The sequence below is a fragment of the Elaeis guineensis genome, chromosome 3 (assembly GCF_000442705.2).
Source record: "Elaeis guineensis isolate ETL-2024a chromosome 3, EG11, whole genome shotgun sequence".
Classification (NCBI taxonomy): Eukaryota; Viridiplantae; Streptophyta; class Magnoliopsida; order Arecales; family Arecaceae; genus Elaeis; species Elaeis guineensis.
Window position 1 is genome coordinate 103376841 of NC_025995.2, and position 12489 is coordinate 103389329.

At 37.6% G+C, this 12489-nt stretch overlaps 1 protein-coding gene across 1 annotated transcript in view; it reads right to left on the bottom strand.

The window, feature by feature from the left end:
• Nucleotides 1-11744: 11744 nt before the first annotated feature.
• The window catches only part of LOC105041574 (uncharacterized), a 1074-nt gene continuing 329 nt past the window's right edge, over nt 11745-12489 (bottom strand). Inside the window, exon 1 of the mRNA XM_010918517.1 lies at nt 11745-12489. This exon is cut by the window's right edge and continues 329 nt beyond it. Coding sequence (XP_010916819.1) covers nt 11745-12489 — 745 coding nt within the window.

A 12489-nucleotide genomic window follows, 5' to 3' on the forward strand; every position in this document is an offset into this window, starting at 1 on the left:
CTTAGTATTTGTTGACTTTCATTGATGATTTTTCAAGAAGAGTTAATTAAGTATACTTTTTGAAGTATAAAAATGAGGTCTTTCCTACTTTTAAGAAGTAAAAAGCACTAGTTAAGAAATAGTCTAGCAAGAAATTTAAGAGATTGAGAACTAATAATGGCATTGAGTTTTATAAATATCAGTTTAAAAGTTTTGTGAGGTGGAAGACATTGTAAGACACCGCATAGTTAAAGTTAGGAAGACACGATAGTAGAATATTGTTGTAGAATACATAAACAGGACCTTTTTAAAGAGAGCATGGTATATGCTCTTTCAATTAGATTTATCTCAAAATTTTTGGACTGAAACTATTAATATGGCCTGCTATTTGGTGAATAGGGCTTTATCCACTGCTATTGAGTTAAAGAATTTTATTAAGATATGATCTGGTATACCTACTAATTATTCTATTTGGAAGATATTTAATTGTTCTGCATATGCATATGTCAGTGATAGTAAATTTAGAAAAAGAGCATAAAAATATATCTTTTTTTTGTTATCAATCTGGGGTGAAAGGCTACAAATTATGGAGTATTGAGCCTTCTTCGAAATTCATAGTCATTAGAGATAATATCTTTGAGGTAAAAGGCTATGCTTCTTTCAAGAAAGGAGTCAGTTGCTATAGATAAAGATTATAATATTGATGAGTAGATGGAGTTTGAGATTAAACCTTCAGTTTATCTATCACAGGATGTTAGTTCAATTCAGCTAGTTAAGGAATTAAAGATGATGAGCCTGAAATACTGATGAGAGAAATATCCTACAGGAGCAACAGTACACCATAGCCACCAGTAGATCGAGGAGGCAAATTAAATCTACTCAGAGATATAATATACAGTATTTGATCTCTTTCGCATTATCTGTGACAGGCTATTGAGGATCAGGATCTTATCAATTATCATGAGGCTATTAGTAGTAGTGAGTCTGCACTATGATTTATTACTATGTATGAGGAGATTGAGTCTCTTTATAAGAATCAAACATAGAAACTAGTGAAACCACCATAAGATCAAAAAATTGTTGGATGCAAATAGATCTTCAAGAAGAAAAAAATTCTAGAGGTCGAAGCAGCAAGGTTCAATGCATGTTTTGTTGCAAAAGGCTATAGTTAGAGGAAAAATATAGATCTTAATGAAATTTTCTCTCTTATTGTAAAATATAGCTCTATTTATATGTTGCTTATCATTGTTGTGTTGTTTGACTTAGAGCTTGAGTAGTTTGATGTCAAGACGGCTTTCTTGCATGATGAGCTTGAGAAATAAATTTACATATCACAGTCAGAAGAATTTATTGTTCCAGATAAGAAAAACCATGTTTGCTTGTTGAAAATATCATTGTATAGTTTGAAACAATCTTCAAAGTAGCAATATATGCGATTTGATGCATTTATGCTTGGGTATGGTAACTCTTAAAGTAACTATGATAGTTGTATTTATTACAAGAGGCTTTCAAATGATTCTTTTATTTATTTGTTGCTCTATGTTGACGACATTCTTATTGCAATAAAGAACATATTTGAGATTAAGAAATTAAAACCTTAGCTTAGCAGTGAATTTAATATGGACTTGGGTGCAGCAAAAAAAATTTTTAGTATAAACATTTACAAAGATCGATGCACCAACAGATTATTCTTATCATAGAACAATTATATTTAGAAGGTGCTTAAACATTTTGATATTCCAGGTTGCAAGACAGTGAGTATTTCACTGCCAGCATGCTTCTGAATTTTAAATGTTTTATCTCTATAATTAGATGAAGAGGAGAAATATACGTCACATATTTCATATGCTAGTACAATTAGGAGATCATGTATGTTATAGTTTGCACACATCCAGATATCTCAGAAGCCATCAGCATATTAGATGGTACATGGAGCATCCAGAAAAGTTGGATTGATAGGTACAAAATAGATCTTACGCTATTTTAGAGGCACTATGAATGTTAGTTCAAGATTCAAACACTTACAGCATATTGTTAGTTATGTAGATTCTGATTATATATATAATTTGGATAGGAGGTCTCTGATAGGCTATATCTTCTCTCTTATATTATGTCATCAGTCAGAAAGTGACTTTACAGTCTACTATTGCCTTGTCTACTATATATAAAGACAGAGTATATAACAGTGATAAAATTAAGCAATAAAGGTGATCATTTGCTTGTGAGATTTAGTTGATGATCTTGGCTTAAAGCAAGATATGACTACTATTTATTATGACAGCCAGAGTACCATACATCTAACTAAAAATCAAATGTATCATTAGAGGACCAAGTAGGTTGAAGTCAGATACCACTTCATTCGGGATGTCGTATCACAAGAAGTTATTGTAATAAAGAAGATTCTTTTAGCAAATAATCTAGCAGATATGACAATATATATATATATATATATATATATATATATATATATATATATATATATATGTATGTATGTATGTATGTATGTATGTATGTATGCATATGTATGTATGTATTGTAATCATTTTTTTGCTATTGGAGGACATATATATATATATATATATATATATATATATATATATGTATTGTAATCATTTTTTTGCTATTGGAGGATAGTCTTTTATTATTTAAGCCATTGTATACTCTTTGTACTCTATCTTTTTGATACAGTGAAATCTTTCCTCATCTTCATCGATAGATGTAGATCAAGGACTGCATCATATAAATCGTTATGTCCTATTTTTTTTTATATGTGATTGTTTGTTGTCATTTCAGATTTTACACTAATTAACAATTAATTTTGCAATATTTTATACTTTATTTAAAAAAATTATAATAAAAAGATGGATTGAGAATTCCACTCTCTGGAATGTTACCACTTTTCTGTTCTCTGGAAGTTATGGTGTCACAGTTGACAGGTATAACAACTCTAATTGTGACTTTTCCAACAAATTAAACATTATAAAACAATCAAATGTTTCTTCATGAGGTGAAAAAAAGAATAAGATGTATTCCTGAACTTGCATAATTAGTTTCGCTGATAAATATTTAAACAATCCATGGCATGTTATCAAATTCAAAGATCCAGCTTTTATAATACAATTTCTCAAAATACCAGACTTAAAAATGAAAAATCAAATTTGTGCATCACTCTCTAGTTATGATCCTAATGTGCAGAATGGATTTCCTATGGAGTAGATGGGACTCCATCGATCTGAGGATTAAGATGTTATTTCAGGGAAGCTAATGTCACAGATAGTCATTTATCCGGGTTTTAGGGCTACTTATCTGGAGTGAATACAAGAAATATCAAAGTTGATATGAATCAAGGATATTGGTTAGTGGTTTTCGGCACATTTCTTGAATCTATAGAAGGAAAAGTTGTTCGAGGCTTTAAGGCTTTCAAGTTTCATGGCAAGTTGTTCATGAAGGAGCTCAGATTAGCTATGACTTTAATTCCCGGAGTTGTTGGTTCCTTTTGTGTGTACACATGCAGAAGCTTTCTTAACAAGGTTGATTCCTAGAGGTTGTCTTCTTCTTCTTCAATATGTGTTCCACAATGTATGGAGTTTTCTCCTTTGGAATCAAGGAGAATTCTTTTGATCTCTATTTTTCAATGTGAATTTTAACTGCCTTTTAGTCTAATTATTCAGCTGAAGCCTGTTGTATGATCATCCAAAGGTGATATATTTTTCAATCAGATTGTTGCTTTGGACAGGACGTGGTGTGCCCACGTCGAGTTGGGATGCATCTGATTGGAGATATTCTGGACATGCTATTTCCTATATGATGGCAAGTAAATTGAATGTCCTAAATTTATAGGTGCCATAGAAATTGAAGAAGGAAACGATCTAGATGGCATCTCTACAGTAACCTGGTTACTTACTAGCGCTACGCTTTAATATCATGCAACTCCTCTTCTCCTCCACCCCTATTTTGGTGCTAATGTGCAGAGAACATTCATATGTTGGATTTTTTTCACAAATCTCAATTCCAATCAAAGATATTTTTCTAGTAACATCTGACTCATATAATTATGCCTAGTTTTGTTATTAGTCAAAATTTTAGTACTCTCTTAGCTTTGCCAATTATCTCACTTCTGGCTTTAATTCTAATTTTCTGAGGTCACATGCATGTTGTAAGATGAAATGTCCAGAACTTAGAAACTATCGATGAAAAAGAAATATCCAAATTCTCTGTATGTCTATCTCTCTATCTATCTCTTGTAGAGACATGCATTCATACACGCATGGACACGCACACAATTATACAGACCGCTAATTACACCTGGTCAATCACTGAAGCACGACAGTGCACAAATCAACTCCCAGATTCACTCCAAAAATAGGATTTATATTGATGGATGAGTAAATTTTGGTGTGTTTGATTATATACCATTACTTAAGTTGTTTCAGTAAATTTTGGCATTGCAAACTTACAATCCTGAACGAGTTGTACCAGTGAAATTGCAGATGATCAACCATAAAGAGAATAATCAAAAAAAAAAGAAATTATTAATGATAATTATAAATGATTGAATAGAGGATATTATGAGTAATAACAATTAAAATTGGACTGATAATTTTCGACACGATCCGTTGATACGGCACGACATGTACTTATGCTAGTTTCGATTTGAAATAATAGATTTGAATCATAAATGAATTAACCTGTTTATGACACGATAAATTCGTATCTTAAATGGATTGATCCGTGTGATCCGTTTTGATCTATTTAACTAAACAGATTAATAGATTATACAGATTAAAACAGACTAAAATAAATTAAATAGACTATAACAGATTAATAGGTCTTCTTAAATAGATCGTTAGGTAGATCGTTAGATGGATCATATATCCATTTAGTCCGTCAATATGATTATTAATTGTGTTAGATGGATCATATCGTGTCAATCTATATATATTTATGTCATGTTTATGTTTTATAGATTAATTTATTTAATTAGATAGGTTGTATTTGAGTTGAGTTAAATTATATTATATTTTTAAATTGATACGATTTATTTATAATTTATAAATATAAATATGAATTATCAGTCCTATATTAAAGCAGTGAAGTGAAAAATGGTATTGGATATAAAAACAGAAAAATAGTTCTCAAAAAGCAACAAACATGTTTGATCCTTTTTTGAAAGAAACAACGGCGCTTAGTTCAAAGGAAAAAGGATGCATGTTTCTATGATTCTTGAACTACTTTTGACCAGCTAATAAATGTGTCATGTAATTAATCAATATTAACTGGCAATCTGGGATACTTTTTTGCTTTCCTTTTTTAGCTTACAGAACATGTGCACCGAAATCAAGTGACAGCGGTGGTCTTTTGCAACTGATCAGTGGCTTCTCCATTACGCCAGAGCAATGGTACGTCTTCTGCAACTGAACCGTACATACTCAGGGTCATCTAGAAAAGCAATAATTTCTATGTTTTTCCTGCCATACTATAACTAACATAATTTGGCAATGACAAAAAGAATTTATTTAAAGAACTTCAGAAATGCATTAATAAATATGGATATCTCTTCAGGAAAAATCTCTCTTTATGAATGCATTTCTGAATGCCTTTGTATACCAGATTTATTTTGCATGTTTTAGGTACAAGCTTAAAATACATTTGCCAAGCGAAAATATTAACTTGAAAAAACACTGAATGTTTATCAAAAAAAAAAACACTGTATGTAATTTTCAGAAAATTACAAGCTAAGTACACTTGCAAAGTGAAGCAAATTGTGAAGATTATTGCGCCTGGTTTTACTATTTTTCGAGTTCCTTAAAGTTTTATAAAGCTATTTATTTTATTGGGCTAAAGTAACACCTTACAATAACTCATTTTATGAAGTTATGCAAGTTTATACAGTTTTTATTACAAATGGTACAAATGGAAGGATGACAGCTTTGAAGTTTAAAGATGCCTACTTTCTAGACATTCTTGACAACTAATTTTCTTATATAAGATGACCTGTGAATATAGTTCTTGTAGTTTTCATGATATACTTGTTCTCTTTGCTCATTACATATAAAAATATTATTAGATGGATATCTGGTCAGAATACCACCTTCCAAGATCTTTTTGATACTGCGTGATACAGCAGAAAAAAAAATTAAATTAAAAAAAAAATAATCAAAATACGTGGATCTACCACAAAAAGACTCGCCTTCACGGGACATACAAATTTCATTATGAAAAAGAAATTTTATAAGAGAAGATCTCATTCTCAACCCTCGTATACCCAATTTCTCTTTCACAGAAAGTTCTCCCTCACAAAAGCTCTCTCTCTAGAAAGACCACCCTGAACCCCTGAAGCGACTAGCATCCGCTGTCCAAGAACCTCCTGCTCCTCTCTCAGCGTCACGTAGCTCTCTCTCTTCCCGGATCTCTGGTCTTCGCACCACATGAAAAAACACGCCACACACTGCCTTCTCTATTGAGCATCAGGCCTTTTAAAGGCCTTAAATCAAGTTAGATCATGATTAGGACTCTTAATCAGACTTAAATCAAGTTCAGAAAACCTCCCAAGCCATTGGATCAACACCGCAACATCCCAGAGCCATCCGATCATGATCGGTATACGAAATAATATCATGGACCATACGAAACACGTGAGAAACGCCCACGCGGTCCATGCGTTGGGCCGTGAACCACCCGATCCACAGTGGATTGGGGTACAGGCCCCAGGCACGGTGCTTGGGCCTGGGCCGGCCCGTGCGAGTGGGCCTGGGCTGGCTCGTGCGAGCGGGCCTAGGCCGCGCCCGCACCGGGCACCTGGGCTCGGGCCGCACCCTGTGTGCCTGGTCCACGCACTGCTGCATGCTGGGAGACGTCCCGCCTCCTGCGGCTGTGCCGCCTGCCCGTCGCCGGCCACCGATGGTCCTCCGTCGCCTTGAGTTCTGTGCAAGCTTCAAAAGTATGTATCTCGACCATCCGGACTTCGTTTGAGATGATCTTGATCTCGTTAGACTCCATTTTTCATCATTAACCTCGCTGTGAACTCAATATGAATCAAATCTCGAGGCATCAAATCCTAACAATCTCCACTTCGACTCGATATTCGACCTCCTCCTAACTCCAAGAGCTTCTGGATCTCCTTACCTTCATGCCCTAGGGCAATCGCCAGCTGATCATGTATGGACAAATATGGGAGTCAAGCTAGGCCGCTCGATCCCATCTTTGTCGTATGCTGTGCTCCTCCTGACCTTAGATCTGCTCGGGGTATCATCTTGCGGCAATAGGAATCTCACCATACGACATCACCTCTCGTCCTCTCGAGTCTCCTGTCTCGTGCCCGATCCACCTCCATCTGGAGCTCCACCTCGCTCTGGACTCCACCTGACTTCCAAAGTTCCACCTTGCACTAGGTTTCCTGCCAGATAATAATATCCTCTGCTTCCCTTCTTTCCCTCCAGCACAATCCTATCACCGCGTAGCACCTTCAGGATTCCTCCACCAGCTACCATCCTGTAGCCTCTCAAATTCAATCTGCTAAGTAAGATAAAATTTCATCTAAAATTGAGTATGTATCGGATCTCCCCCAATCTCCTCACTACACCATCATGTGTCCTCTAACTGACCGTCCCAATGCCTCTGATCGTACAGCTCGATCCATCCGGTAGATATACAGTGCCCTCACTGTTCTCCAGGGAGTCAAACTGCTCCTCTCTGTAATATACATGATAAAGACATGCAGAATCTAATATCCAGTACTGGGAAGAAGTAGATACATCATCAAATATCTCCAGAACATCTCCATCTGAATCATTGCTGGCTGTCGCTTTAGCAGTCACCGTCCGATTTTTGAGTTGAAGACAATCTCTGGCTAGATGCCCTAACTTCTCACATTGGTAACACCTGGTTTTGCTCAAGTCTCTCCTAAACTTGGACCGCCCTCATCGCGATCTCCTGTCCTCCGTCTACCGCCTCTTGCTCCTCCAGAAGCCACCAAGGCTGAGCTATCATCACCTGAGCTTAAAGTTGGATTTTTCCTCCTGAGAACCTCATTCTGGAGTATCACCGTGGTGACCTCGTCCATCTTGATGGTGCTCTTCCCCACTAGAAGAGTAGTCATCAAGGACTTGTACGAAGGGAGAAGCGACGCCAGCAAAACCAACATCCTGGTCTTCTCCTCAACATTCTCACCAACGTTGAGGAGGTCGGTGAGGATCTTCTGGAAGTGGCTTAGATACTCCTGCACACTCTATCCCTCAGTCATCCGCAGCTAGTAAAACTACTTTTAGAGGAAAAGAGTGTTGGTGAGAGATTTCGTCATATACAACTCTTCGAGCTTCGACCACAGCACCGTCGGAGAAATCTCGCTCAGTACATAGACCACCACCTCATCCGTTAGGTACATGCGGATGGTACTCACTGCCTGCATCTATAGTCATTTTCAATCCCGCACCTCTATGGTGGTTGGCTTCTCCTCGCACAAGAGAGTATCAATCAATCTCTGTTGGATGAGCACGTCCTTCACCCTTGCCTGCCACAAAAAAAAATTGCTCTTACCATCAAATTTATTGATCTCCATCCTGATTGTTCCTATCTTCTCCATCTTCAGTCTTGCTCACCACCACTGCAATCTGCGTCCTTGTACCGTCTCCCTCTGATATCACTTATTGGGTGGATGTCTGATTAGGATACCACCTCCCAAGATCTTTTCGGTACTGTGCGATGCAGTAGGAAGAAAGAAGAAATAAAATTAAAAAAAAAAAATCAAAATATGTGGATTAGCCACAAAAGGACTTGTCTCCACGGGGCATGCAAACTTCACTATAAAAAAAAAAATTTACAAGAGGAGATCTCACCCTCAACTTTCGTACACCCAATTTCTCTCTCACAGGAAGTTTTCCCTCACAAAAGCTCTCTCTCTAGGAAGATCTCCCTGAACCCCTGAAGTGACCGGCGTCCACTGTCCAAGAGCCTTCTGCTTCTTCTCTCTCAGCGTCATGTGGCTCTCTCTCTTCCCAGATCTCTAGTCTTCGCATCACACGGGAAAACATGCCACACACTGCCTTCTCTGTTGAGCATCAGGCCCTTTAAAGGCCTTAAATCAAGTTAGATCACGATTAGGAATCCTAATCAGACTTAAATCAAGTCCAGAAAACCTCCCAAGCCATTGGATTAACACTGCAACATCCCAGAGCCATCCGATCGTGGTCGGTCCATGGAATAATACCGTGGACCAGACGAAATACATGGAAAACGCCCATGCGGTCCACATGCTGGGCCGTGGACCACCCATCCATGGTGGATCGAGGTATAGGCCCCAAGCGCAGTGCCTGGGCCTGGGCTGGCCCACGCACATGGGCTTGGGCCGCGCCCGCACCGAGCGCCTAGGCCTGAGCCAGGCCATGCCCCTCCCGCGCGCCTGAGTTAGGCCGTGCGCCCGTGCTTGGGCCGCGCTCCCCGCACCGGGCCGAGCCCTGCGTGCCTGGCCCATGTGCTGCCACACGTTGGGCGGTGTCCCGCCTCCTGCGACCGCACTGCCGCCGCTCCGTCGGCCCGCCGCTGGCCATCGACGGTCCTCCATCGCCTCGAGTTCCATGCAAGCTTCAAAAGAACGTATCTCGGCCATCCGAACTCCATTTGAGATGATCTTGATCTTGTTGGACTTCGTTTTTCGTCGCGAACCTCACTTTGGGCTCAATATGGATCAAATCTCGAGGCATCAAATCCTAACAAATATATTGAACACGGTTAAACTTTTTATTTCATGCCTTGAAACTATGTTTAGGTATGATATTCACGTGCATGTATAGACGAACTTTATTTTGGTCAATATCTTTGATATCTTTCTTATCCAAAGTCTTTAATAGTTATCCTCAAAGAAGCTATATATCAAATGCTTCAAGTCATTTTTTGAATAAAGGGTGAGTCATGTGTACGATATTAACCAACATGTAGGGATGGTAAAATCGATCCGACCCGATAGATATGCACCCTACCCAAATCCGATCAAATCTAAAAATTAGGATTTGACCGAATTTCTATTCAGATTTGAAAAAAATTTGAAAACTATAGTACGGATATGGGTAGTGTTGTTTTCTACCCAAACTCGATCTGAATCTACAGATATGGATAATATCCGAATCTATACCCAAATATATATATATAGATGATCTCTCTCTCTCTCTCTATATATATATATATATATATATATATATATATGATCTATCTCTATATATAAATATTTAATTTATAGTTAATGTGATAATTATATTAGTTTCATCAATTATTGAATTGTATTTATATATTTCTTTTTTCATTCTTATTATCTTTTAGTATCTCAAGTTTCTTTTTCACTTAATATTTTTTATTATAGAATAAAATAATTAATATTTTGATATTTTAAAAATATTATAATTTTGAATTCTTTATCTTTTTTAACAAGTCCTAATAGAAGTAGTCTTGTTTTATTTAAAAATAATACCCTTCCATCTTTATAAATTGAGAAATATAAACTTGTTCAAAATATCAATAATAATAATTATTATTATTATTGATTTTTTCTTCATTATGATTTTGTCTTCAAATAGATAATTTCAATTCATCCCACGATAGTGATTCATCTTTAATTCATAAAATTATTTTGGTTGTTTATTGTTTTGGATATGGGACGTTTATAGGGCGCGTATAAATTGGATATGGAGACATGGGTTATCCGTGGGTATCCCCGAATCTATTGGATATGAAGATGAATATCTCTTTTTTTACTTGATCGGATATCGGATAGGATTTGGATAGAGGATATTAAGTTTGGATTTAAGGATGGATAGTACAATATCTTATTCAAACCTTACCCATTGCCATCCCTATCAACATGATAATTGCCACTCCCCAGTTGGCTATTTATACCATAACTTTACCAATGTCAACATATGAAATATATAACATGAAACTTCTAACAACATCACATTGGGGGCATGTTAATGTATCAGCGGCAGCATGATGATTACTCTTAAGAGTTCCTGAAGTCAGATGTTATATAATTTGTGCACGAGTTGATAAAATACAAATCATTATTTCCTAAAATAGGTGCTTGAATGTGTTTGGAAAATTAAATGCAACCCTAACTAAACATGGAGATTGAAATTTCAAACTTGAATAGATGATGCTGGAATTTTTCAACTGTCAATATTTTTCTAGCTCTCCAGATTAACATCCCAACGTTCACGACAAAAATCTCATAATTAACAGCCCTAAAGCTCTAAAGAGAAGAAAAATCTCAAAAATAAAAGCTAGAAGAACTTCTAATTATGAGAGGCTATGCAACATAGTTTTGAAAGGAGCAAATCAAGCTTTATATTGGAACTAAAGGATTAAGCTGCTACAGTTGATTCACTTTGGTGGCCATCTCCATCAGCAAAAAGTTAGATAGAACACCCATAAAACATCTCAACGGGAAAACTGCGAAAGATGCTATCACAGCAGTCATTAAATTATGAGCATTATCCAACTTTTAGCTCGGGTTTCATCTTTGCTCTCCCAAATCATTTAGTTCAGAGCTTTGTTTCACTTCAATGCCTAAACAGAAATTGCTGAGGTGAGATATAGCAGAAACAGTTATTTAAAACAACACAAGCGTTTGATATATATCAGAGATTACAGAAAGCTAGAAAGCATAGTTAACGTTATTCAGGAAACATCAAGCAAACCAAACATTGCACACATCAAATTGGAAAACACAAAGAAGTAGAAAGGAAGAAAGTCTGAAGGATAAACCAAAGGTGGCAAGGTCAGGCGATGGAACTGTTGTTAAAGGCCTCCCATGGCCTCGGAGTTCCCTCCATGTCCCATTGCTCTTGGAAGATGCTGATGGTGTCGTTGATGCTCATGAAGTTGTGGCCATAGTCCAAAATAGAAATTGGAAGCGATCCACCCTCCAATGGGACCTCAGGAGCTCTCTCCTTGGAATGCTTGTCATGCTGATTTGGCATGGAAGAACATCTCTCTTCCACTTCAGCCACCAAGTCCAACGATGACTTCAGGTCGTGACCATCGGATTCCTCCTCAATAGTGACAAGGGGGAGTGACGAGGATGCCCACTGGTTACCTCCATCCTTCGACATTGCACTGCTCATCCATTTCTTCTCTCTTGTCCTCTCCCTTGCCCTTGCCCTGGCCCTGGTCCTATTCTCTCGTGCAATATTGGGATGGAATGCTGCTTTCCTTGGCTGCTTAGCCCTTTTCGCGCTGGGCCTCTTTGCTTCAGTACCAGAAGTGGCGACCACGTGCAGGGACTTGCCCTTGTGGTCGGAGACAGTGGAGACGTCCTCGCACTCCGATGTAGACGACTCAATATTCCTGTGGCTTTCATTAGTGAAGGCGCGGTCTCCAGGTCGGGAGGCGACAGTTAGCTTTTCAATAGCTGCTTTGGACGTGGTTAGGAGCCATTGAACCGTCTTGCTGGCCCTGTCAAAGCCAAGCATGTCCTGGAGGTCGAAGAACTTGCGGGCCACCTCGAGAGAGAGTCTCATCCTT